At 41.1% G+C, this 27,411-nt stretch overlaps 1 protein-coding gene across 1 annotated transcript; it reads right to left on the bottom strand.

Moving 5' to 3' along the window:
• Positions 1–248: 248 nt before the first annotated feature.
• On the bottom strand, positions 249–26,390 carry IL22RA1 (interleukin 22 receptor subunit alpha 1). The gene is made up of 7 exons (XM_074218121.1): positions 26,178–26,390; positions 19,647–19,779; positions 18,748–18,932; positions 17,906–18,081; positions 15,596–15,734; positions 9,426–9,547; positions 249–6,056 (listed from the first exon to the last, which is right to left on the bottom strand). Exons 1-7 carry the CDS (start codon positions 26,218–26,220, stop codon positions 5,169–5,171), a joined length of 1,686 nt encoding a protein of 561 aa, XP_074074222.1. The 5' UTR covers positions 26,221–26,390; the 3' UTR covers positions 249–5,168.
• Positions 26,391–27,411: the final 1,021 nt, after the last annotated feature.

The following is a 27,411-nucleotide window of genomic DNA, read 5'->3' as shown; positions in this document are numbered from 1 at the left end:
CTCGCCTACTGTTGTGCAGGTGACATAACTGGGATTGTTGTTCAGCTTCTCTGACTTATCTGGTTTTAATTAAAACTGGAGTGGTATCTGATTTTCTATCTTTCTTTTCACTGATCTGTGATCTTTCACTGATCTGTGATCTCTCGTTCCAAAGGCTGTTGGCAGGAAATATGAGAAACTTCTATGGAAGGCACTCCCTCCCTCCCTCCCACTTTAGAGTGAATGCCTTGAAGGCATAGACTGGGGTTTAGGAATCCTAAAACTTAGTCTTCAAAAGCTTTTCCTAATTTAGTAAATAGAAAGAACATTAGTTTTAGAATCAGAGAAGCTGTTTACATTCTACCTAACACTTCCAACCTGTGTGACCTTGAGCATATCATTTCATTTCCTAGGGCTTCAGTTTCCTTCTATGTAAAACAAGGTGACTGGGTCAACAGGGGATCTTAATCTAGGATCTACAAACTTATTTTTAGCAAATAACTATTTCAATATATGTGTTTCCTTGATATTCCATTGATTTTATCTTTTTAAAAGCAGCATTCTGAAAAAGGGTCTACAAATTTCAAAAGGAGACTTAAGGGGTCCATGACACAGACTAGGTAGAGATTAGTTGGACTAGTGTTTTTTTAAGATTCTAGACTTATGAGTCTGATTCTTCTTCATCTACTTTTCTCAAAGACTAAAATGCAAGATTTTTAAAAGTTTCCATTTATAATTCAAGGTCAGGTTTGAGTCTTCTCATTCATTACAAGGATTATAGTATTGGTATCTTTTATATTTTCTATTGCAAATGTACAGGATATCAGTGGATTAAATTAGTCCTTGGGGTTACTCTGGAAACCCAAGGAACATTATAACATTGATACTGTGAGTTCCAAAGGGCTGACAAAAGAGCTTTTGAAAGACAAGCCCTTTGTAAGCAGGGGACAGCTTGTACCTCAAATGGCTCCTGATGTTTCAGGGGAGGGAAAGAGGAGTGTTAGACAGTGACATTAGGCCAGGTGCTGCTGCTGTAGCCTGGAGACTGTTCTTTGAATGCAGGGGAAGGAAAGGACAGGAAAGGGTGAAATGCTTTCCAGGCCCCAGGAATAGTGGACAGCTTAAGTCATAGTCACAGATGGTAGGACCAGCAGTGTCAGAACTGGAAAGGTCTGAAGAACATGGGGTGACTGAATTGGAAGGGATCTTGGAAGAATAGTATCAAACTCAAATGGAAACAAGGCTTTACATAAAGATTCCTTCAGGCTGCTCTTTATTGACTTCTTTAGTTGTTTTTATAATCATTTCTGATGCATCCTGACCCCATTTGGGAGCCTGACCCCATTTCTTGGTAAAGATTCTGGAGCGATTTGCTATTTTCTTCTCTAGTTCATTTTATAGTTGAGGAAACTGAGGCTCAGGAAGGTTAAATATCTTGCCTCTATTTGAGGGAGGAATTCCTTAGGGTCTCTATTCCCAGAAACCCCTCCCCCAATATTGTTAGTCATTTACCTGGTCCTGGCCTTGAGATGCCTTCCCCCCAAGCCCAACACAAACCAGATCTAGTTTGATACAGTTGAACTAGGGGTCACATTACTCAGGCCACCTGACCTGGCCCTGATCTTTCCCCCTTTTGACTCTTTCCTCCTTTCCTGCCCTACAGAAAACCATGGTTTACAAAACTTGAGTCATACATCCCCACCATCTGGGAATTCTTAGATTTGCACAAGCTCACTGAGGGTGGAGATTTGTGTTTTCCTTTCACCTTGGGACACTTGGGTTATAAAGATTACAGATTCATTAATGAATATGGGGAAGGCAAACCTTTTGCAGTCATTTTGGTATAGTAGGAGGTAGACTAACTTGCTGTCTGACTTTAAGTAAGTCACTTTTATCAATTTGGGACTTAGCCCATCTCCTAAATGGAGGAATTGAACTTCATGTTTTCTAAGGTGTTTTAGTCATTGCCAAACTTTCCATTCTAATATTCTAAGTTCTAAGACTTCTAGATTTAGCATTCTAGTTTCTGCAGCCCCTTCTTGTTCTGACATTCTGTGTTCTAAGGATTCTTCCAACTCTAACATTCTATATTCTAGGGAACCTTTTAGCTCTGACATTCTATGTTGTAAGGTTTCTTCTAGTTCTGACAGTTATGTCCTAAGGTTCCTTCCAGCTCTAATGTTCTTCATTCTAAGAGTCCTCCCAAATGATATTCTGCATTCTAATGACCCCTTCAATTCTTCCATTCTACATTCTATGCTTCCTTCCAGTACTAATTTCTCTGTTCTAAGGTTCTTTCCAACTCCAACACTTTGTGTTCTAAGGATCCTTTCAACTCCAACATTCTAAGTTCTAAGGGTCCTCCCAGCTCTGACATTCTATGTTCTAAGATTCTTCTCAATTCTGACATGATCTGTTCTAAGGTACCTTCTAGCTCTGAACTTCTACCTTCTTTCTCAGTCTAATTAACCTATGTTCTAAGATTCTAAAACATTATGATTCAAAATTTCAAGAATTGGAAGAGTCCCAGTGGGCAGTTTTAGTAACATCCTTAAATAGTAGACTAGGTTTGCTCCAGAGATGTTAGGGGATCCTGAGGTAGTCCTACCTTAAAGAAAGGAACTGTAAAAATGGAAACTCTTTCCATTTGTCACTTGACTACTGAAAAGATGGTACCAAATGACTTCAGGTAATGTTAAATATTAATGAAAAGTTGATAAAGATGCCAGCAGGTGGAGAGGTAGCAGAGGGAGGGAATGGAAGGAAACTTATTTTGTTAGGGAGAAGCTTATCTTGTGTCCCGCAGGAGAGGAAAACTAGCTGGGCCCCATGGTTCGAGGGTCTGATCATCTTTTCCAACAATATTTGGAAAGGATTAGAAAGGTTCTTTGAAGGGGAGAAAATGAGCAGCAATTCTGACCCTGTCATACCGAACTCCCTCTTGATTCTCCCTCTTTGCAATTCACAGGCCTCATTAAGAGGAGTGGGGACCCTGAGTTTTAGCTTCCTTTCTGGGCCCCAACTTTTTCTTCCATGAAATGAAGGGAGTGAAGTACAATTGGAACTTTGCAAACCTTCCCCACCCTGGCCCCAAGTTCCAGGTCATAGAATTACCTTTGGTCCCTCTTGTCAAATTCTCTTCCATCACTAAAATATTTTGGTTCCATGATTCTAGTTTCAGCTCTGGCATTAATCTCAATAGCTATGAACATTTATACAGTGTTTTAAGATTTTGTACATATTATTTCATGTGATCTTTACAACAACTTTTTGGGGGGTTAATAATAGTAGTTGCTATTATCCCCATTTTTGTTGTCATTGAATTGTTTTAGTGTTGGAGTTTTCTTTCCTTTTTTCTTTTTCTTTTTTTCTTATTTTATTTATTTCATTTTTTTCTCATTTGGGGTTTTCTTGGCAAAGATATTGGAATGGTTTGCTATTTCCTTCTCTAGCTCATTTTATATATATGAGGAAACTGAGACAAATAGGGCTATAAAGTGACTGGTCCAGGGTCACACAACTCCATTTGAACTTAGGTCATCCTGACTCCAGGCCTGGTACTCTATCCATTGTATCACCTAGTTGCCCCAAACAGATGGTATCCTGGACAAAATTTGGGAAGTTTTGAGGAGATAATGATGTTGTGAAATACAATGAAGTCTGTTTTGAACATGTCTTTTATGTACTACCTCTGGGATGGATGGATATCTCAGTGGAGATGTCCAGGAGGAAGTTGAGGTTGTGGACCTGGAGTTCAGATGAGAAAATAGGCCTAGATATATTGATTTTGGATTTTTTTACATAAAAATGAAAATTGTACCCATGATAAAATCACCAAACTAATAAGCATTTGGGGACCTACTATGTGTCAGACATGGTGGTGGGCATTGGGAATAGAGAATGAAATAGTCTTTGCCCTCAAAAACCTTAACTTGGGGCAGGGTGGGGGGAAGAAAACAAATCTGCTTTATATATAAACTATTCAAATATATATTTATATAAATCTATACAAAAACAGAAACAAAGTAAATACAAGGTAATTTTTGGCTTGGGAGGGAAGAAGAGCGTATCTAATAGACAGAAAGACCAATAGTGTCTACAGAGAGCTTAAGAAGGTTGAGACCTGGATTTGACAAATAAGAGAAATCTGGTAATTTTGGAGAGAGTTGTCTCAATGAAGCTAGATTGCAAGGGATTGAGAAGTTGTCACTAGGAAAGACTGGAGGCAATGAATGGAGACAGAATGGGTATATTTGCAGGCAGCCAGTAGCTAAGAAGAGATTATAGATGAAAGAGAGGCCATGGTGGCGGAATCTAAATCCTTCTAGAAATGGGAGTGGGGTGGGGGCTGCTAAGGTCATTGAAATGGGAGAGCTGGAGCTCAGGAACTTAGAGATGGGGTCCATCTTCTCCAGGAAATGAGGTCTCTTCCCTAATTACTCTTTCTTGTCAGATTCTGCTCCCCTAAAATTGGTGGGGCTCCACCAAGGACAAGGGCCATCTTTCTTTTAAGTATGCAGACTCCCTGAAAGTCTGTCTCCTCAGACTAGAGGGGTCCATAGGAGGACTTGTCCCTCCTTCAGATTAGGGACCTTCCTGAGGGCAAACACTGTCTCCTCCCTTGAACAGAGGGTTCCCTGAGGATGAGCTTCATCCCTTCTTCTGAAGGCTTCTTGAAGGCAGAGGAGGATTGTCTTCCTAAAAAAGAGGGCTCCCTGGGAGGCTCCTTGAAAGTGGGGCTTGAGTCTATCTCCTCATATTGGGGGATTTCTGGGAGGATTTGTCTCTATCTTCAGATTGAGGTCTTCCTAAAGGCAGGAACTGATTCCCCTTTTAGATAGTGCATACCCATTGATGAGGACTATCTTCTCTTTCAGACAGAGGAACCTGAAGGCAGGGACTATGTCCCCCTGTCGCATTTCCAAAAGCAGATAGGGAGAATCTCTAAAGCAGGACTATCTGCTCCCTAGGAACCTTTTCCTTTCTCTGACTTCAGGCTCCCTAAGGACAGAAACTGTGTTTACCTTAATATAAGTGGGGGCTCCTTGAGGGTGAAGTCCATGCTTTCCTAGAGCCTCTAGGTATCACAGGTTGACTAGTATGAAGTTCTGTCCCAGGCTGATTTGGGTTGGGAAGTGTAACAGTAACTGTCAGAGCTTTAGAAGAATACTTGTCCCCCACACTTTCCTTCAAGATTCCCATTGTACTGTGAGGTCCAAATCTCTGAAGAGCAAATCAAGTTCTGTAGACTGTGTCAGGCAGCTCCCCTCAGGTTCTGGAGAAGGAAACTCATCCTTGGGACATACTACAGAATCTAGCAAGCCCCAGGTTCTCAGAATCTGCTCTTTGGGCTGAAATAGGAGGGAAGGTAAGGAGGAGGGGAAGGAAAAGGGGTGGTCTTCTAGCTGGACAGAGGAAAGTAAGGAAGTTTGGTTGCTTAAGTATCCTGGAGCCATTGACTCCAATGAATCAGTTGGTTGAACCAGGGGCAGGGATGGGCTGTCTGACCCCTCTCTCTGGAGTCCTGGGGGATGATGGAAGAACTCCTCTTCTCTAGAAATCTTCTGGAGTTCCTCTGTCTGGGAATTTGGCAACAGGGATCCAGCTGGGATCTTCTTGGGCTGACAGTGGCCCATGGTCCCATTAAAACATTTGAGACTCAAATCCTGCCGTGGGGACATTTCTTCCTCTGAGTCCTCTATGCAGGCTCCATAAGATGGGGGCCATGGATCAGGGAGGGTTTGAGGGGCATAGGATAGGGTCTCTGTCTCAGGAGTCACTTGTGGGGCATAAGAAGGGGGTCCCACCTCTGGGACTGACTGAGGGGCATAGGTTGGTGGGGGAAGTGCCTGGTGAGCCAGGAAGACAGGGATGGGTAACTCCTGTCCAAGATAGGTGATCTCAGGCAGGCCAGGTGGTAATGAAGCTCTTAGGGTCTCCCTAGCCCCAGGCATCTTCACTTGAGAGTATTGGATTGGGGAAACCAGGCCTCCAGAATTACTGATGTCCATGGCTGGGATCAAGATATGCTCCTGGATGAATCTCAGTGGCTGAAAGGTCAACACTCTCTGGACATCCTGTGGGGAAACAAAGACATTGAGGCAAAGTGAAGTGGGATGGGCCATCAGTTCCACGGGGGAAATGGTCTAGACCAGAACTATCTAAAATACTGCCCTTGGACCAGGGAGATCTTATGCAACTGCCTGTGGATTTACTAAATGCTTTGGTAAATGAAGCCAAACTGCAGCTGAACTTTCACCAAAATGATAAATCAAAATGTAGTTTATTGTTTCAATAAAAACTTCTAAATGTAAGCTTGGACAGCCATGATCTAGACTTTGGGGTTCTCCAGGGATGCATCTCAGGATCAGAACTGAAGAGATGAAAGGGACCTTGGAAATTAAGGAGTCCAACACACCCCCCACTCATGTTATAGAGGAAGAACCTGAGGCCTAGAGAAATGAAGACTCTCATGGCTAATGAGAAGGAAAGATGAGATTGGAACCCAGGTCTTTCTGATTCCAAGACCACTTCAGCACACTGACTCTGATCCAAGCCCCCAATGGCAACCTGCTCTTGAATTCAACCACAACTCCTTGAGGCATGCTGGGACAAACCAGGTGGAGAGGGGGTGGCTGACCTGAGACTGGGAGATCAAGTCATGTCACAACTCTTCAAGGACTCTCTACCTCTTTTCTCCCTCCCCTTCCCCTCCTCCCCCTGATGATGACAATGATGCTAGAAGTTCACATTTCTCAACAATGTAAAGATTAACAGATTGCCTTCTGTGGGGGGTGGGGGGAGGGAAGAAAGATTAGGGGAGTGTAGAGGATGCTCAAGCGAGTTTGGGATCAAGAGGCCAATTCTGGCCAAAATAACCTGAGCTCTGTTGACCCTTCAGATGATAGCTTCCATGGAACTCTGATTTGATAACGCAATTGTGTCATTCTTAGCCTCGCTCTTCAATAAGCCCTGTTTCCAAACTTCTTGACCTGGGTCACATCCTGCTATGTTAATTTCTGCCCATAACAAAATTACACCATTGTTTTCATTATGTAGTCTAATTTTGTGGTTTTCTTCTATAAGAACTGCTTAATGTTTTCAATAAATGGGCTCTGTCAGATGTCCTCATGACACCTGTGTGTCAATGCATTTTCTTTTCTCTCCTGAGCCAAATCCATGCCCTGGTAGACAGGAGATCAACACATTTGGCGCCCAACATGGGGCAGGCATGGGACTTGAAGTCATCTGGAGACTGGAAGGTCCTTCAGGAGAAGAAAATCCTCTGGATAAACTGTGAGGAATCCCAGGATCAGGTAAAGAGGGGAAGGCCTTGGATGGAGCTGTGAGCAGCACATCTCTTTGCTATTTTTTTCTCCAGGTAGTAATACCAGGTATAATGGGGAAGGAAATCTCCAAAAAACTTAAAAAGCCAGGACAGGATATAAAAATCTTAAAGAGACTGGCTAAAGAGAACTTAGAAATTATCAAAAAACAAATAAGATAAGTCTTTACAGACTGTTTATGATGTTCTCCATGGTCCCCTAGGATAGGAGAATTGAGCTTAGAAGGTACTTTGAATCGAACAGATAAATAAATATTAAAATGATAAGATACTCTTGAAATTTTTCTCTTCCCTGCTTCTTCACTGTAATTCTACCAGAATGTTCCCCCTCTTCTCCCTCTCTGTCTTCAGCTTCTCTGTTTTTGCAATTTGGCTCTTATGTTTTGACCTTGGAGTTGCTAGCCAGAAAGACACAGAGAGAGAATTACTTCATGAAGATTTGGATAAACAAGTGTTAAAAAAGAAACTTTGGACAGTGTCTGTTACCAAATATGTTATATAAAAATCACAAAAAAGAAATACTATTTTTAATTTGATAAAGTTTGGGGGAAATAAATATTCCAAAAAGACAAGAGAGTCAGGCATGTAGACCTCAAAGCTTGATGGAAAGGTCAGCTCCTACTCCTACTCTGCTGTTTAATAATGGTCATTACTCTATACTTTTATTTCCACTTTTTGGAGGCCAAGAGAAGGAAAACCATTTTCCCACAGTGATATTCTCTACCCTTATCACCTCTCATTTACAGGAGAACTTCCTTCATCTCCTCATGGGGCTCCCTCCCCCCTCTAACCCATCCTTTACAATCTGCCAAGCTAATCCTCCCAAAACTATCATAGCATTTCAGTTTCCCCTACTCAAAAATCTTCACTGCCTTCTCATTGCATCTAGAATAAAATGCAAACTTTTCAACCTAAGACTTAAAGTCTTCCACAATCTGGCTCTTATTTACTTTCTTAATCATTTCATATAAATTTCTTGTCCATATTCTTTATTCTAGTCAAACTGATCTGCTATCTGTTAGTAATGATAATAACTAGATAAATAAAATTTTTATTATATTTTAAGTTTTGTGAGCATTTCACAAGTATTATTTCACTTGATTCTCACAACAATACTTGGAGGTAGGTGCTATTCTTATGGGTTTTTGCAGATGAGGAAACTGATACTGAGAGAAGGTTAGTAGCTTGCCTGGGGTCACCCAGCTAGAAAATGTGGGATTTGAACTCAGATCTTGGGCTCCAGTTTCAATATACTCTTCATAGGACTACCCAGCTGCTTCTTCATGATATTCCATATTTCACATTCTGAGCTTCATGCATAAACCATCCCTGATCAATGCAATGCATGCTTTCCTTACTTCCATCTCTTAGAATTTCTAACTTCCTTCAGGATTCAACTCAAGTTAGGGGATCAACCCCTAATTGCCAGTGTCTTCTTTCCAAGATTTTGAATTCCCTATGTTGTTTCTCATCACTAGAGTGCAATTGTTCACTTTTCTCTTTGGTCTCCAGGGCCTAGTATAAAGTAGGCACTTAATAAATGCTTTTTGATAGATTACTTGTACATATGTTGTATTCTTCTAGTAAAATGTATGCTTCTTGAGAGCAATAATTATTACATTTTTGTCTTTGTGCCACCAGCATCTAGAAGAGTATCTGGTATACAGCAAGAACTTAATAAATGTTTATCAATTTGAACTGACCCATGGTTAATGAATGATACAGCAAGGACTGGGACCCAGATTAATAATTAGCCTCCAAGCTGAGTGAACTCTTCTACATCACATTGTCTAAGAATTGCCTGAAAGGATTAAAGACTGATCAGCCCTGAGCTGCTTCCTATTTCTCCAATCACCCAGAAAAACTCTTGACCATCTCATGATTTCTAAGTGATTAAATCTCTGAACTTGCACCTTTTTGTGGATTTAAGGTTACCTGAGAGGACAAACTGGGTCCTTTCAGTTTTTAAATTTCTATATTCAAAGCTCAAAGTTCAAATGACATCTGATCCCCTCATCCCTCAGTAACCTAGAGACCCTTCCCCTGGAGTCACCCACCCTTATTCTCCCACCTCATTTCCCAGAACCACAATGTCTCTCACCAGTGAGCTGGGCTGCTTAGGAGGCTTCTTAACATATCGGTAGCTCAGGTAACAAAGCACAGCTACGAGAAAGCCCATGGTGAACAGGCACATTCCTGAGAAGGAATACATCCATGTCCGGTCTGGGTGAAGAGAGGAAGACATAGAGAAAAGAAGATGAATCTTGGGTGCATTTTGGGATTCTAAACATCAGCAGCTACCCTTTATTTTTCTAATTCCCATTCATTCCCTTCTCTTCCCATCCTTTTCCTTTCTTTCCTGTCTCTTTCCTTCCTTTTCCTTCCCTTCATTTCTCTTCTTTTCCCTTCCCTTATCTTTTCTCCTTCCCTCCTCCCTCCCCTCCCTTCCTCCCTTCTTCCTCCCCCTTCCCTTCCCTTTCCTCCTTCCTTCCTTCCTTCCTTCCTTCCTTCCTTCCTTCCTTCCTTCCTTCCTTCCTTCCTTCCTTCTTTCTTTCCTTCCTTCCTTCCTTCCTTCCTTCCTTCCTTCCTTCCTTCCTTCCTTCCTTCCTTCCTTCCTTCCTTCCTTCCTTCCCTCTTTTCTTTCCCTCCTTCCTTCCCTCTTTTCCTCCCTTCCTCCCCTCCTTCTCTCCCTCCCTCCTCCCTCCCTTCCCTCCTTCCTCCCTTCCTCCCTCCCTTCCTTCCTTCCCTCCCTCCCTCCCTCCCTCCCTCCTTCCTTCCTTTCTTCTTTCCCCTCCTTTCCTCTTAGAACATCTTGTGTCTTGCAGGCTTTACCCTCAGAGAGAAAATGTGAGTGTGCCGGGGGAAATGCTTTATAGCTGTGGCTTTAACATTTCAAGAGTTCTTCCAGTTCTGACATTCTGTACCCTAATGATCCTCCCACCTTTGAGGGTCTAGTTTCTAAAGTTCCTCCCAGCCTGGACAGTTTATATTCAAAAGGTCCCCTCTAGCACTGACATTATATAGTCTCAGGTTCCCTCCAGCTTCTATATTCTGGGTTCTCTTCCAGTTTTGACATTCTCTATTTTTACGTGGATACAGGACTACAAATTCAAGAAACAAGAGGAATTCAGAATCTGGGAGCTTGTTATCCATGTGCATAATCATGACGCCTCCTATTATTGATATGCTTATATGCCTGAGCCTACTCACTCCTAGAAAATGGATAACATGATGTTTCTCCATCTGTCAGACTGAGGACCAACTTCTATCCAAGGGTGATTTTCAGAAAGTGAAGTCTGAAAACTGGAGCAAGCAAAAGTCAGCCCCCAGTGAATGGGATTAGTTTATACCCACTTCGGTAGCATGGATGGATGAGGCTGATTGAGGAGTTTATATGTTGTATAAATATTTACACACAAATATACACATCTACACACATATTTGCTTATTTACATATCCAAGGAAGCCAGCTCTCTCTGGGATCCTGCAGGAAACTGCCATCATCAACCAGAACTAGTTAAAATCTTAGAAAACTAGGGTTAGGGGATACCATAAACACAATTTCAAGTTGGACAACTGATGATTAATTACTTTGACCTTGTGATTCCACTATTAATAATTATTCCAAGAAGGCCAAAGACAGAAAAAAAGGTCATGTACAATATGTACTAATATATTAATAGCAGCACTTTTTCTTGTGTTAGCAAAACACTGGAAACTATGCAATCTCCCATTGATTGTGGAAAAGCTGACTACATTGTGGTGCATGACTGTAGGAGTGTGATTGCTTAAGAAATAATAATTGTTGAATGTGAGAGAGGTGGGAAGTAGAAACATGAGAACAATGTACATAAGAACCTCGGTGCTATAAATGAGAACGACATTGAAAATAGAACTGAAATTTTTAGGGGTATGATTAGAATGAACCAATTCACCTGATAGTGTGTTCCCTTGAGAGAATGAATAAAATGGAGATTCCAAGCCTGAGGCCTAAGACACCTATCTGAATTTGTCAATCCAAGGCAATCTAATCATGCATCTTGTAAAGGGACTATTATGTGAAAAACACTGAGTCTGATTAAGGGTTCAGACCTGAGACTTCTAGGTGAGAAAGTTCCCTCTACCAATGCAAGTTGACACCTTTGCTGAAACTTAGAAAGTCTTAGAGAGTTAGAGTTACTTACAATAGTGAGAGATAAAGTATGTAGATCCAAGTCTTGATAGTTTCAAGGCTAGTTTTGTATTCAGTTCAATAAATATTATTTGTGCCGAAAAAGGAAAAAAAAAGATGCTTCCTGCCCTCAAGTCTTACACTCTTTGGGGAGAAAAATGATATATTGAAGAAAGTTGAAACTATTGGGACACCAGGGTTATCTGGCTAGTTGAAAGCAAGTAGAGAGACTGATGAAAAATGAAGAGATGACTGGGAGGCTTTGGGTGAAGTTTATTTCTATCCACTGTGTTATGCTACCTTTCTTTTTCTGGGGGCGGGATGATGGGGGTAGATGGGATGGAGACTACAAAGACAAAACTAAAAATAGCCCCTGCCCTCAAGAAACTTATATTCTACTGGGACCAGACAACTTAAATCAAATGATAGCTGCCAACTCCAGTGGTCTCTACTCAATGCAACTATCAGTGGAAATTATCACTATAGAAGAGATATTTTCTGTTTTGCCAATGCACCCAAGGGACCATAGACCTACTCCATCTAAACTTCAACTGAAACCTCCTATGTAGGTTGTCTCCCACTGGTAGAACAGAATCTCCTTGGCAGCAAAGATCCTCTAGTTTTTTTCTGTTTCTATATTCATTACTTTGTCTGATGTTGATGATGAAATTTGTCTTTGTTCTCAAGAAGACCATGACATTGAGGAGGTGACACCATGACAAGCACATGAATTGGATTTGAGTGAGGGGTTGTTGTGTTAAGTCACCAGTCTCATTTTCTCTCTGGAGCCATCTGGGTTCAGGTGGCATGATATGAATCAAGATAATTAGAGATGGCCATTGATCTGCCTAGTTCTTTGTACACAGCAAGCACTAAGTAAATACATTTAAATTAATTTATTTTCAAGTTTAATTAATTTTATAGACATGAAAAAGTAGCATATTTATAAAGTCAGCCTTATAGTTAGAAAGGTTTCAGTTCAAATTCTACCCTTAGTGTAAACTAACTGTGTGGCCAAGAGGGTTAGGTGTACAGTGGATAGAGCACTGGACCTGGAGTCAGGAAGACCTGAGTTCAAATACAGCCTCATATAGTTACTAATTGTGAGACCATAGGCAAATTACTTTACCCTGATGGCCTCAGTTATCTCATCTATAAAATGAGCTGGAGAAGGAAATGGCAACTACTCGTGGCTTATTGCCAAGAAAATCACATGGAATCACAGTGAGACATGACTGAAATATATACACACACACTTATTATATTACTATATATTATATGTACATATTTTATATTGCTCTATTTTATATATACTATTATATATTTAATTTTATATGGACACATTGTGTGAGTATGTATATATGTAGAGGAGAGAGAGAGAGCGAGAGAGAGAGAGAATGAAGGAGAGAGGTAAAGGGAGAAAGAGACAGAGAAACAGAGACAGAAAGAGACAGAGAGAGATGAAATTAATCTGAAGGAAAATAAATTCAAGAACCAGAAGGGAAATGATGAAAAAGTGGAAAGGAAGGGGACATGGAAGTCATATTACAAAGCAGTAATCATCAAAATGCTTTGATGCTGGTCAAAAAACAGAGAACTCAGTGAGTAGAATAGGTTCCGTGCCCAGCATTCAGACACAAAACAATCTAGTAGCCTACTGTTCAATAAACCCAAAGACCTTAGGCACTGGGATAAAGACTAAAGCAATGTGTATTAGGTCAGAGATATCAACCACATACCAATTGGGAGTGCTGCCTGAAGCATATTAAAATGTAATTAGGAAATGTTTAACAAAATAAATAAAAACTCAGCAAAATGCAGATAATGTTAATATGTGATTTTCTAAGTCAATAAATGGTCCTTGTTTCTATATGAGTTTAGCACTGTTGGTTTAAATCAACACCTCACACCATATACTGACATAAATTCCAAATTGGAGACATGACAGATATCAAAGGTTACATCATAAAATTAAAAATAGAGTAAAGAAGGAAGAAATTACCAGATCTATAGATAGCAGGGGAAAAAAGGGGGTAGAGAGGACTGCAGAAGAGAAAATTTACAATTTTTCACTACATAAAATTTAAAAGTTTTTACACACAAAAATAGTTCAATGTAGCTAAAACTTAAAGTGGAAAAAAAGTTAACTGGGGGAAAATTTGTAGCAAGTTTCTCCCCTAAGTATTTCTTTCTAAAATATAAAAGAAAATGTTCTGAATTTATCTGAAAGATAAATGGTCAAAGAATATAAAAACAGGCTGTTCTAAAGGAAAGAATCCAAGTTTGTGTACTTCTTATGAGTAGCCATTTGGAAAAAATACTCCTAATCACTAATAATTAGAGAAAAGCAAATTAAATTACTCTCTTGATTGACCTCACAGATACCAGATTGGCAAAGCTGGTAAAAAAAAAAGGAAAATGACAGATGTTGGTTGGAACGGCAAGAAAACAGGCATATTGATGCATTGTTTGGTAGAGTTCTGAATTAGTCCAACATTCTAAAAAACCAATTTTGAACTAAACCCCTAGTCTTTTAACTGTACATATTCTTTGCTCATCTATATGATCAAAAGGATCAAAAGGTGCTACATGTACAAACATATTTCTAGCACCTCTTTTTGTGGTGGCAAAGATCTAGAAACTTCAGGTAATGTTCACCAATTATGATATATTAATGTAATGGAATACTATGGTGCTCTAAGAAATGATAAAATGGATCATTTCAGATAAACATGGGAAGACTTATATGAACTGATATGAAGTGAAGAGAACAGATCCAAAAGACCAGTTTATACAATGTCATTGTAAAATTGAACAATTTGGAAAGACTTATAAACTCTTATAAGTGCAAAGATTAACCATAATTTCAGAGGACCAATGAAGGAAAGATGTTGCCCATTTGACAGAGCAGGAAATGAACTCAGAGTATAAATAGGGTCATCTATTGGACATGGGCATAATGGGAATTTGTTTTCTTGATTGTTTGGTTTTGGGTTTTTTTTTTTTTTTTTTTAGTTTTTGCAAGGCAAATGGGGTTAAGTGGCTTGCCCAAGGCCACACAGCTAGGTCATTATTAAGTGTTTGAGACCACCGGATTTGAACCCAGGTACTCCTGACTCCAAGGCTCGTGCTTTATCTACTTCGCCACCTAGCTGCCCCTCTTTTTTTTTTTTTTTTAGTGCAGGCTAGTGATAGGGAGAAGATGAGAGATAAAATAAATGTTGTTAATTAAAAAAATATGCTTTTTCATTCATTCATTCACCAGACTATTGTCAAAATAGAATAAAGAAGCAAATTACTGATCCTGTCTCTCCTTCTGTAGTTTGAAGGTACCCAAGTTCTGTCAATCCCAACCTCTGGTTACTGAGACCTGGTTGTATCTTGGTTGAGATCTGGATTTATACTTTCCATGGGAATGCAGAGGAATAGATAATTCAATAGAATAGAGAATTCCAAATCCATAAATCACCTCTGAGGGTGACAGTTTTACTTTCCCACATGGGTTTCATGCTGCTAATTGTAAAGTGAGTTTTCCTCCCCTTCCCACATCCTGTGAGTTTCTGGAGGAGAAAACTCAGACATACTGGAGAACAGGAAGAAATGCAAGACTGATTAAGCAGCTGCCAGGAATTATCAGCTAATCAGCTCTTGGGTAATTAAGAACTGGGTGTACTAGAAATGTACTTCCATATGCATCTCTCTCAAAAGATTTCAAAATACTAACTTGGCAATTAACTTTGGCAAGTAATTTTTCTGAGGGCTCAATTTTCACATCTGTGAAATGAGAGAATTCTAAGTTCCCTGCCTGTGTTGTAAGGGCATTCCCAGTTCTGACATTCTGTGTTCTAGGTTCCTTCTAGCTCTGATATTTCATGTTCCATGGCTATGCACTACTCTCATATTAACACTGACTCTGTAGTCAAGGGATCTGGATTCAAATCTGGTACATACTGTCTGCGTGACCTTGGACAAGTCTTTTAGTGTCTGTGTCAAGAGCAAGACTTGAACCTGATTCTTCTTGACTCCCAGAGGCAAGAGAAGGGAGAGAACTTGAATTTGGGGTTATTGTTTGCCCTGGGACATACCAGAGTCAAACTTACCTGGCAGGGTCCTCACTTGGCATGTATAGGTGGCACTCTCTTTGAAAGGGTTGGGGATGATAATCTTGATGACTCCCTGGTATTCTGTATCTGGAGTCAGTCCAAAGAATTCATAATCTTTTTTCTTCCCTTCAGTGCTCTGCATTGCATAAAGAAACAGAGGGGGGAAATTTCACCTTACTGATATCACCTATTTGCCTTCACACATCTTCCAGGTTACAAAATGTTCTCCTACATATGCTCCAAAAAAGAAAAAAATCCCCAAACTACCAAAAAACACTATGAGGTTGTTTTTGTGGGTTTTTTTTTTTTAGCATGGATTTGAGATTTTTTTGGTGTAAGGGACTCCAGGTGAGGAAACTCCCTCCACCACTATTTATCTTACAAAGTATAATCTTACAGAACTGTTTGGGAGCCCAAAAGACTTACCTGGAGATAGCTTGATGTTACAGTGGATAGAGCACCAGCCCTAAAATCAGGAGGTACTGAGTTCAAATCTGTCTCAGACAATTGATATCCACTTGCTGTGTAACCTTAGACAAGTCACTTAACCCCCCCTGCTCCAAAACAAAGATTTATCCAAGGTCATGTAGACAGAATGTGTCAGGAGTAATGACAGTAGCAAGGACAGTAATAGCTTGCATTTATATAATACTTTAAGGTTTATGGAGTACTTTACTTTCATACTTGATCCTCACAACCATTCTCGGAGGTATTTTTTTTATTATCCTCATTTTACAGATGAGGACACTCGGGCAGACAGAGATTGGCTTGTGCAGGGTAGCACAGTATCTGAAGCTGGATTTGAACTCAAGTCTTCTCCATGGTGCCACCTAGCTGCGGCCTCCAATAGAATATGATTATCCCCATTTTATAGAGGAGGAAACTGAAGCTGAGAGGTGAAAGGAATGCTGAGGGTTATAAAGCCAGTAAATAGCAGGGTGGATTTCCTGAACGAGGGACATATAGAATGTTGGACCTTGCAGCAGAAAGATGTGAGTCAAAATCCTGCATGATCCTGCCATCTCTCATAAATTTAATATAACTAACTCTAAATCTACTATCCTGTGACACTTCCCATTATGTCATCCTCCTCAAACAATGACCTTTGTACAAAACCCAAGCTATTTTTATTTTTATTAGTGCCTTTGTATTTTATATGCTATTCCTTTGTAAATATTTCCTTTCTCTTTCCTTTGACTGGTGAACTTTCCTTAATGATAAAGATAAAAGAAACTCTGATAATTTCTGATAGTGTATATAACATTCCACACCCATAGTCAACCACCCCACCGAAAAAAAATGGGCAGAATTCTCTCAGGTCTTCTCTAGGACCAGACCGGAGTTCAATCTATTTAATGTCATATTCACTTCAAAAGAGACCTAGGGGCAGCTTTCAAGTGTTCATTTTGATCCAGAACACCCAGAAGTCCCAAAGAGGCAGTACTGCACGACACAAAGTACCCTGCCTCTGAGTTGGAGGTGGTTTTAATTTCCATCTCTGCCACTTACTACCTGGAGCTTGTTAGCAAGTCACTTAACTTGAAGCTGGATGTTCTTGGGCCAGGAGTCAAGAAATGAGTTCAAATACAGCCTCAGGCACTTAGTACTTGTGTCCTTGGCAAGTCACTTAACCCCATTGCCTCAAAAAAACCAAAAAAAAAAAAACTAAGCAAACCCCCAACAACAAATGATTATCTCCCCCTTCCCCTTCACATATCTCAGTTTCCTCATCTGTAAAATGGTAGGTAGATTGGAAGGTTTCTGAGGTTTCCTCTAGTTTTAAGATTCAATGATGCTTTTCCCAAGGAGCTTGGGTAGAGGAGACTTAACCCAATAGCTGTGGCAGAACCCAGATACAGACCCATTTGATTGATGATTCGTGTATTCTTTTATGAACCCAAGTGAAATAAACTCCCTCAGAAGGGAGTGAGCTCCTTATTTTCTGGAGGGGGAAAAATGGGAAATCAGGGGATCATTTCTCAGGGATTCTGAGAATTTGGGATGATGATTCCTGCATTCTGTTATGAACTCAAGTGGAATAAACTACCTCAGAAGGTAGTGAGCTCCTTGTATTCTTGGAGAAGAAAAAAAGAGAATAACAGGGTATCATTTCTCAGGGATATTGGGGAAGGAATTCCTGCTCAAGGTAGCTTCTGGTCGGGGAACCTTTCTGCTCCAGGTGATCATTATTCTAAGGAGCTAACAAACACATCATCCATCAGTTTTCAGATCAGGTCTTAATTATATTTTCTCTCTGAGGAAATGGGAAGGGGACTTTTTCTGAGATAGGTTGAACTTGGGACTTACCATTTGGTAAGTTTTGTTGATGTGCAGCTGAAGGTGATAGTAGAGCTCTGGGAATAACTCTTCTAGGGTTTGCTGGTGGCCATCTCTGGTCCAGAAGGCAGTAGGTGAAGGTTGCACGGTAAACTTTATAGATCGTATGCTGGAACTGCAGGTCACCAGTGGTGGGTTAATGAGTGCTGGTGCAGGTGATGAAAGGAAAGAGGAGAGAAATGACTTCTTCAGAGTTCTACTATTATGATAGCACAAACCATGTTGGTTCTGGGGTCACAGAGAAGAAAAATCCTACAAAAGCTTGTGCAGCTCAATAGTTAGAATTCTGGGCTTGGCACCAGAAAGACATGAGTTCAAATCTTGCTTGCGGTCCTTGTTAGTGTGGGACTCTAGACCTCAGTTCCTTTACATATATAAAATGAGAGGAACGATTTAGTCGATGTTTGAAGTCCCTTCTTGCTCTGCCTGTGATCCTATGGCAAAGCCATTGTCTTTCCAAACTTCAGTTTCCTTATTTGTAAAACACACAGGTTGAATTAGATGACCTCTAAGGTCCCTTCCAGTTCTAAATCCTTGATACAGAGATGGGGAGAAAAGGGATTGCACAAAGGTTAGCAGAGGTAGAATTTTCAATAGGCAAAAAAGTGCTGCAGGAGGACTCTTAAGTTAGAGAAAGCAATCACCTTAGGGAGCTTCATATTGGAGTAATCCCTAAAGGATCCCCATGCCCCCCCCCCCACTTACTTCAAAGCCTGTTGCTGACCTGAATGTGGGGTGAGCCTAACTGAACCTTCTGCCTTTCTCCCTCACACCCCTCCCTACCCCCCCCCCCCAAGAAGAAGTTGTCTTACTGTCTCGGGAGGCACTGAACCTTGTTGTCTGCCTCGACTCCACGAAGTCTCCATGGCCTTGTCTGAAGGCCAGAACCTTGGCAAAATACAGTTCCTCAGTGTCTCTCGTCTCATAGGTTAGGTTGCATGATGTCTGGGTAATGTTCTGGCATCCATCCTTGGCCTTCCATTTTGGCTCACCGTACCTATAGGGCAGGCCAAGAGGGGAGAAGAGGATTTCCTTTGACATCTGAGTGACTTCATCTCCCTGGGATGAGGAGGAGGGAGGGAAGATATGACTGAGGCAGCAAATGGACAGTTGGAGAGTTGTGGAGAGCGGAGCCTGACCCCACCCTTGCAAATAAGTCCAGGCCCCAGCCCAGTCTGCCCAAACAAGTCAGCCCAGCCCAAATCAGAATTATAGAATTCAGAGTTGGAAGGGATCCCAAAGACCCTCCCCCTAGTTATCAGATATGTAAAAAGAATCTCCAGATATATGAAATTGTACTCTTTCTCACCTTCCCCATGGTTTTTCTCCTTAGCAAAGAAGGAACATACAGACCCCAGGACTGGGGACAAAGGAGTCAGCTAGAATAAGGAGAAATGATGGCCTACCTCAGGGAGTTCCTGAATGGGTAGATGCTCTTAAGGAACCCCTGGTCTTAGGGAGGAATAGAAAAATCCTTGTCCCCAATCTGAGGACGGAAGAATAATATTTGCCTTTGGGGTTCACTACTCTGAGGAAGGACAGAGTTCCAGTCCTCAGGGAGCCCTTGATCTTTAGGAGTCTCAGTTTGAGGAGGAAATCATTCTCTGACTTTAATGAGCCCCAATCTGAAGAGGAAGATATAGTTTCCTCAGGGAGACTCCAGTCTGACTCAGGGAGGTGTAGGCCCTGCCATCAGAGTATATGGCTATACCTTTTATATTGCACGCTGTAGACTGTGTTTGGGGAGTTTCTTTGGACACTGTCCCATTTCAAGATGTTTTCAAAGTTGTTTGACTGGAACCTCACGTTCTGAAGAAGCTTGGGTTTCTCCTCTGCAATGTATCCTGGAGAAAAGGTCAGAAACTAATGAGCCAAGAGTCTTCCAAACCCTTACCCCCCCACACTCAGGAAGTCAACATTGCCCACTGCTCACAAGCCACCACTCACTGCCCTGATATAGCAGGGGTCTATGACCTTTGGGAAAATGGCAGATAATGCCTTTTGAGCAAGGAAGGTGGGGAGCAAGGATGGGACATGATCAGCCCAGTGGTATGAAGAGTTTGATGACAAAGACCTTTCTCTCACTCGGGGTGATGCACAATTAGAATAGAGCAAAAAGAACACCAAACTTGAAATTGGAAGGTGGGAATCTGAGCTCTGGTATAGATTTTGTCTGTGATTTTTGGCTGTGGGTTCTCCGCTTTTAACCTCTGTTTTCTTATCCATTTTTAAAATAGAGGTGCCCTGGAGGATATGACAAGGATAGACTGAGATATCAATAATAACTCATATTTCAATAGCTTTAAGAACTACAAAGTTTTCTTTACAACAGTCCTGTGAGACAGGTAGAGCCAAGGATGATACAAACCTTAGTTTTAGGACTGGTAGTGTCTGGAAATATAATTGGAATTGAATAACCAAAATACCTGGGGTCAGGGTTTGATTCCACCACTCTGATCCTGGGCAAATTACTCCATCCTTAAGTTTCTTTCTCCTCTAAAATAAAGGAAACTTGCAGAGCTACATTTTTAGTTCTAAGATAAAGCCCTTCCTTTAATCTACATTTGTTAGTTCCCTTATCCTACCCTGCCCATCCCACCTTTAATCTATCTCATCCCACCTCAACCTACCCCATCCTATCCCATCCTCTCCCATCTGATTCATCACTGGACCTATGTTTTCATGAGGACAAAGTTAGCCCCAGGTTAAGGAAACATTTTTCTCTGCAATTTATAGTCTTAAAAGAGTTGATTAATCCTGAGAGATTAAGAGAATTAATCAGGGTCATAAACCAGCATAAAGAGTCTGAATATAAGACTGACTCTCTTTATTTTGTATATATTCCTGCATTTCATATTTCACTCATCAGTAAATATGTATCCTCCTAGTACCCTGGAATTAATTTACTTTTGAATCCCTATGTTAGATAGTCAATCAGTACTTAATTGATTGAATGATTAAGATTCTTCCTAGTTCTGATATTCTGTGTTCCTGAGACCTTGGTGGGAAAAAAAAAAAGGATCACTGAGGGGAAAGTGGACATATGCCCTGGGCTTCAATGGGGAGATATTAAGGGATAAATGGTGGGGATGTATAGGACTGAGAGTGCTATTTTGTAGTCTGGTCTTCTGGGGGTGAAGGCATAAATGAGGGGTAGAATGGGGGTGGAAGAAAATCCTTGGCTCTGTCTTTTTCCTTCATCCCACTATTTGGGGCTGGGGTGGGGATGGGGGAGGTTGAATGAGAGGTTTGGGAAATGAAAGACAAAGGCTTTCTATCTGCCCAGGTTCTGGGAATGCTCGGATCCCCTCCTCTTTTCCCACAAATGTTTGGGAAAGGACCATATGCTATGGACAGGAAAGGTGAAGGAATGCTGAAGCCTGAGAATTGCCCCAGAGAAAGAACTGATTGGATTCTGCTAGACTGGATGAAGCAATGATTGTTAGCTTCCCAGGTAGGTGGAGAAAAAGAATTTGAGCTAGGAGCACCATTCAGAGTTCATTGGCTCTTGTCCTTCATTATCAAAGACCAAAATGACATCGATATGTTAAAGATGAGATGTCCAGCTGTTGCTGATCAGACCAATACGAGCTCAGAATATTCTGTAAACAGGTGAATGCTCTAAACTTACATATCTCATGTTTCCTTTGAGCTGCTTCAATTCTGCCTTGCCCATAGAGCACATTCCAAGCTCGAGCAAAGCTGATGTTAGGACATCAGTTTGTGGTCACTAACTTCTCCAACTTACTACCCTAGCCTCCTGAATTGACAGTAGTTTAGCCTAGTGGCCAATACAACGAGTGGGTTTGTTTTGGGGCTCCCAATCCAAGGACTTCCCTCACACTGATCCTAAGTCTGCATAGAATTGAGTGCTTCCCTGGAAATTCAAAGAAATGTTCAATAAATATTAATCGGAATGAAAACCTCATAGCACAGAACCTAGAACTGGAAGGAATCTCAGAGGTCATTTGAAAGACATCATTTTGACAGCTGAGAAAACTGAAGCCCAGAGAGGTACTGTGGTTTGACCAAGGTCACTCAGGTACACAGCAGACTGGGAGAGTGGACAAAGTGTGAGACAAAGTTAGGAAGCTCTGAGTTCAAATCTTGATTCAGATACTGAAGTATGACCCTAGGCAAGTCGATTTCTCTTAGCTTCTGTTTCCTTATCTAAAAATAAGGCTAATCTCTAGCAGATGCAGAACACAAAGCTGTATTTCCTCTTGGACTTCATTTTTAACCCCCCCCCAGATCTATTGTTTGATTTTTAGAACATAGGATTTTCATACTTCTCCAAATGCAGGCTGCACATTATGAAATTCTGACTGGAAAGTTCATCCCTTAGCTGGAAATGCTGAATTTTTAAGAAATGAGAATTTCCATAATTTTAGGTTGACTCAGGTGTTTATACCTGATATATTAAGTAAACCAATTGCTATGTGATATATTAAGTAAACCAATTGATCAACCAATATTTAATGACTGCCTCCAGGCCACAGTGGGACAAGAAGCTCAAATTTCATTTTGAAATGTTTGCTCCAATGGAGCTCCATCTCCCTCTAGAGCTCCAAGCATCCTTTTCCCTAAAAGAGCAGAACCAGGAGTTGCTACCGCCCCCATTGGAAGAGACCCTAAGAAAAGAGTGTAGAGGGGCAGCTAGGTGATGTAGTGGATAAAGCACCGGCCTTGGAGTCAGGAGGACCTGGGTTCAAATCCAGTCTCAGACACTTAATAATTACCTAGCTGTGTGGCCTTGGGCAAGCCACTTAACCCCATTTGCCTTGCAAAAACCTAAAAAAAAAAGTGTAGGAATTTACAGTGAAAGGAACATCTGTGATCATCCAGGTAGGTGATACAGTAGAGTACTGGAGTTATTATTGGAGTTTGGATTCTGTCTCAGACACTTACTAGATGGGTAAGACTCCAAATCTCTCTGTCTCAGTTTCCTTATCTTTAAAATGGGGGGTTTGCCACCTCCCAGGGTTGTTGTAAGGATATTTTTAAAGCATTTTCAAACTTTAAAGTGCTATATAAATATGATTATTAATATTATTATATCATAGACTTTAGAGGTAGAGGGGTCCACAAAGATGATCTAATCCAGCAGTCTCATTTTACAAAAGGGTAAACTGAGAACTGATGTGATTGATTCAAAGACACAAAAGTAGTGAGTTGAAAAATTAGGATAGGGACCCTACCTTCTATACTTTACAGATGAAAAAACAAAGACCAGACAGGAGAAATCATTTGCCCAAGGTCCCAGGTTCTAAGTAGCAGAGTCAGGACTCTTTCTTATCTAGTCCACCAAAGCCAAGGCTTACACAATAGCCACTGCCCAGTTCAGTCTGTGGGTCTCCCAGAGATCACTAACTCCTCCCAGGTTGGGGATCCCCAGCTCTCTCCCTGAGACTGCTTGGAGGCAGAAGTGGGAGGAGGTATAAGCTATTCTTTGAAGCGATGATCTAGTCAGCACTTGTCTGGGCTCTGGGAAACTGTTCTCACTGGATTTTCAGCTGAGTTGCTTCTCCAAACTGGAGTTGTAGGAGACCTGGAGGTCATCAGGACCATCCCCTGTCTCTCTGATTAGGCCCATACCATCCAAAACCTGGTATTCTATTCTAGTCCTTTCTGCCTTTCACTTAAAAAGAGACAGAGGACTAATCTGTTGCCTTATGACTCCCCATTGAAGCAACCCTGGAGGTGGAGATGGAGGACCTGGGATTTAATCTCAGCTCTATTATTTAAAATAGTATCAATTTAGGCAAGTCACTTTTTCTTTGATTCTCAAGTTTTTTCATCTGCAAAATGGGTGAATGGGAGCTTTTGATCTAAATGATCCCTGAAGTCAGCTCTAAATCACATTATTCTCCTAGGAAAGGAGGATCTTCCTGATTTCTAAATAGAAAATTGAGCTTGTACTCAGTGTGGATGTGGCCCATTCAGGCCGAAGCAGTTGCCGTTCCCCTTTAGCTTTCTCTTCTCCTGGGGAAGGAGGCCCATTCATTCTCAGGACACATGAATTCATAAAATCTTCATTCCCTACCTCACTTCCAGGGGGATTGGGAAGACAGAGCTCTCTGCAGTCCTTCAAGGGTGTAAATGTGCATCTTATTATGATTTTTAACTCAAATGAGAAGGGCAGGTAGAGGGAGCGGACAGAGTATAGCCATTGCATTCGCTCCCCTCCTCCTGTTCCCACATCGTGTAGACAGGGATGAGGCAGAGGAGCCCTGCTGCCTGCAAGCAGAGACAGACAGACAGACCATCAGACAGACAGACAGAGAGTCAGAGAAACAGAGACAGACAGACAGACCATCAGACAGACAGACAGAGAGTCAGAGAAACAGAGACAGACAGACAGATAGACACAGACAGACAGAGAAACAGAGACAGACACAGAGAGACAGAGAAACGGGCAGACAGACACAGACAGATAGAGAGACAGAGAAACAGAGACAGACAGACAGACACAGACAGACAGAGAAACAGAGACAGATAGACACAGAGAGACAGAGAAACGGGCAGACAGACACAGACAGAGAGACAGAGAAACAGACACAGAGACAGTCAGATAGAGACAGAGAAACAGAGACAGACACAGAGACAAAGAAACAGAGATAGAGACAGAGAAACAGAGACAGACACAGAGAGAGACAGAGACAGAGAGAAAGAGAGAGAGAAAGAGAGAAGAGAGAAACAGAAATATTGAAGCTTTAAAGAGGACTTGGTACCTCTGGGCCAAATTCCCCCCTTGCTAGATGCTATTACTCAATTCAGAAGGAGAAAGCCAAGGCTAAAGATCTAGTCACTCCTCATTAGTTCACTTCTTTCCTGAAAAGAAACTCATCTTAGAAGAGATGAAACTAGGAGCCTGCTGGGAAATGTTTAATAACCAGTATACACACAGACACCCAGACACATATATACAGAAACATATACACTATATATGCTAATGGTTTCTATGTAGGTGTGTGTATGCATATATTTAATATAAATTGTGTTATTCCATATATATGCAACACACTATAAAGATATTTATATATAAGTATATAAAGCATTTTCAAACTTTAAAGTGCTATAAAAATATGATTATTTATATTATTATAACATAGACTTTAGAGGTAGAGGGGACCACAAAGATGATCTACTCCAGCAGTTTCATTTTACAAAAGGGGAAACTGAGAACTGATGTGATTGACTCAAAGACACAAAAGTAGTGGGTTGAAAAGTTAGGATGGGGACCCCAGCTTCCATCTATGTTATTCACATATATGTGCAACACACTATAAATATCTTTATATCTTTATATTTATAATATTAATTTATATCTTTATATTTAAATTTATATATAAATATCTTTATAGTGTGTTGCACATATATGTGAATAGCACATTTACATTAATTATATGCCTGCACCCACTTACACATACTTAGATACTTTATGTTCATATATTATAGGCATTTACAGAATGTGTCACGTATCTGTATGTATATGTGCAAGTCCATTTTTAAATATGTATTTATATAAAATTAACAGATCAGATACCACATATAAAGTTTGACATGAAAATAAACTTAAAAATACAGTCTATATTATTAGCATTTTATATAAAATTAACAGATCAGATACCACATATAAAGTTTGACATGAAAATAAACTTTTAAAAATACAGTCTATATTATTAGCATTTTCTTCATCAATCAGCAAAACAAATCAAGGCCTGATTTGTAACATTTACAAATTTCTGAAATGTAGGTGCTCAGTCTGAGCCTCAACTCTCCTGTACTGGCTAGCTCTGTTCCAACTGCTCCCTGACGAGGGACGAAAGACCCGTGAGGCCATTTCCCCTCCTAACCATATTGCTCAGCTCTCTTCTCACTCACGTTCAGGGATTCTATGAGTTTCAAAGGTCATTTCATAGCGTTCGTACTGGAAGGGACCTTAGATTGTCTAGTCAAATCCTCTTGGGTTTTTTTCGGAGAAAGAAACTGAGGCCTAGAGAAGATAAGGACCTTGTAGGAGATCACACAGCTGAAAGGGAGGAATGTGAAGTATCTGAATGTGAGTCTTCTGACTCGAAAGTCAGTGCTTTTGTCAGGAAAAAAAAATCTGAAACCCAAAGGAATTCCTTGTTACAGGATGAGGAAGAAGAAAAGTTCTCTCTGCCCCCATCCCCTGTGAGTTCTTTAATCTCCTGGGAAAGGAAAGAGGGTCTGGCCATGGGACAGTGAGGAAACTCACCATTCAGGATGCTGAAGGCCAGGATTGTTAGTAACCACTTCATTAGGTCCCCCTGAAGAGCCTCCTCTTCAGGGAAAGAGCCTCTTCCTTTACTTCTCTTCTCTGGTTTCTTCAAATCTCGCCTCTCCTCTCCTCTCCTCTCTTTCCCTTTTGCCTCTTCTCTGCTCAACTGTTGAGGGTGGGGAAACCTTGGCGCCCAGGCAGTCTGTTCCACCCCAGGCTTGGAACTAGGGGAGGGAAGGAGGGAAAGGGCAGGGCCAGTGGGGGAGGGTGGAGCCGTGCCCAGGGAGAAGTAGGTGTCCAAAGGTGCTGGCCTGAGCTGTCAGGAATGTAGGTGCTCTGGCTGGCAGCCAAGGGAGGTCCTTTACTGCTGGCACACAGCAGCTGGTTTTTCTCGACTATGATTCCATGCTCCATTCCCTGCTGGTCAGTTAGTCATTCAGTCACTCAGCAAACAATCCTTAAGTGCCTACTGTGTGTCAAATACTTCCCTAAATACTGGCAAGAAAAGATCTCATGGATGAATAGGCGAACTAACATGCAAATAAGATAAAGCTAAAATAAACTGAAGATAATCAAGAGAGAGAAGTCCCTAGAATTGGGAGATTTAGGAAAGGCTTTTTTTGAAGGTGGGATTTGAGCTCTGTGTCAAGCCAGGAGGTAGAAATGAGGAAGGAGAGCATTCCTGTCATGGCAGACCATCAGTTGGGAGAAGGAATGTTTGTGCAAAGAGCAGCACACAGGGACAGCCACCGGGCAGAGTGAACAGAGCACCGCCTTGGAGTCAGAAGATCCTGAGTTCAAATCTGACCTCAGACACTTAATAATTGGCTACCTGTGTGAACTTGGGCAAGTCACTTAATCCCATTACCTTAAATAAGTTTTTTTTTAAAAAAGAGCAGCACAAGGGGCAGCTAGGTGGTGTAGTGGATAAAGCACCGGCCTTGGAGTCAGGAGTACCTGGGTTCAAATTCGGTCTCAGACACTTAATAATTACCTAGCTGTGTGGCCTTGGGCAAGCCACTTAACCCCATTTGCCTTGCAAAAACCTAAAAAAAAAAAAACCCAAGTCACTGAGTCTAAGAGTACATGGCAGAGAGCAAAGGCTAGAAGGGTTGAGGGATGAAGATTATTGAATGTCCGATGAGATTGTTTTTATCTTAGAGGTGATAGGGAGGCACTGTAGTTTATTGAATAGGGGCTGGTGACAGGGTCAGAAGATCACTTTGACTAC

The sequence above is a fragment of the Macrotis lagotis genome, chromosome 1 (genome assembly GCF_037893015.1).
Source record: "Macrotis lagotis isolate mMagLag1 chromosome 1, bilby.v1.9.chrom.fasta, whole genome shotgun sequence".
In the NCBI taxonomy this organism is placed as follows: Eukaryota; Metazoa; Chordata; class Mammalia; order Peramelemorphia; family Peramelidae; genus Macrotis; species Macrotis lagotis.
The sequence above is the reverse complement of the archived record's forward strand: the minus strand, read 5'-3'. Positions and strand labels throughout refer to the sequence as shown.

Excerpts from the sequence above, each read along its gene's own strand:
- IL22RA1 (XM_074218121.1), bottom strand. The coding sequence starts at position 26,220 with ATGAAGTGGTTACTAACAATCCTGGCCTTCAGCATCCTGAATG. Across the intron at positions 18,933-19,646 it reads TACAGCGTGCAATATAAAAG|GTACGGTGAGCCAAAATGGA; the intron begins GTATAGCCATAT and ends CCTGCCCTATAG. Across the intron at positions 6,057-9,425 it reads CTAAGCAGCCCAGCTCACTG|GATGTCCAGAGAGTGTTGAC; the intron begins GTGAGAGACATT and ends GTTTCCCCACAG.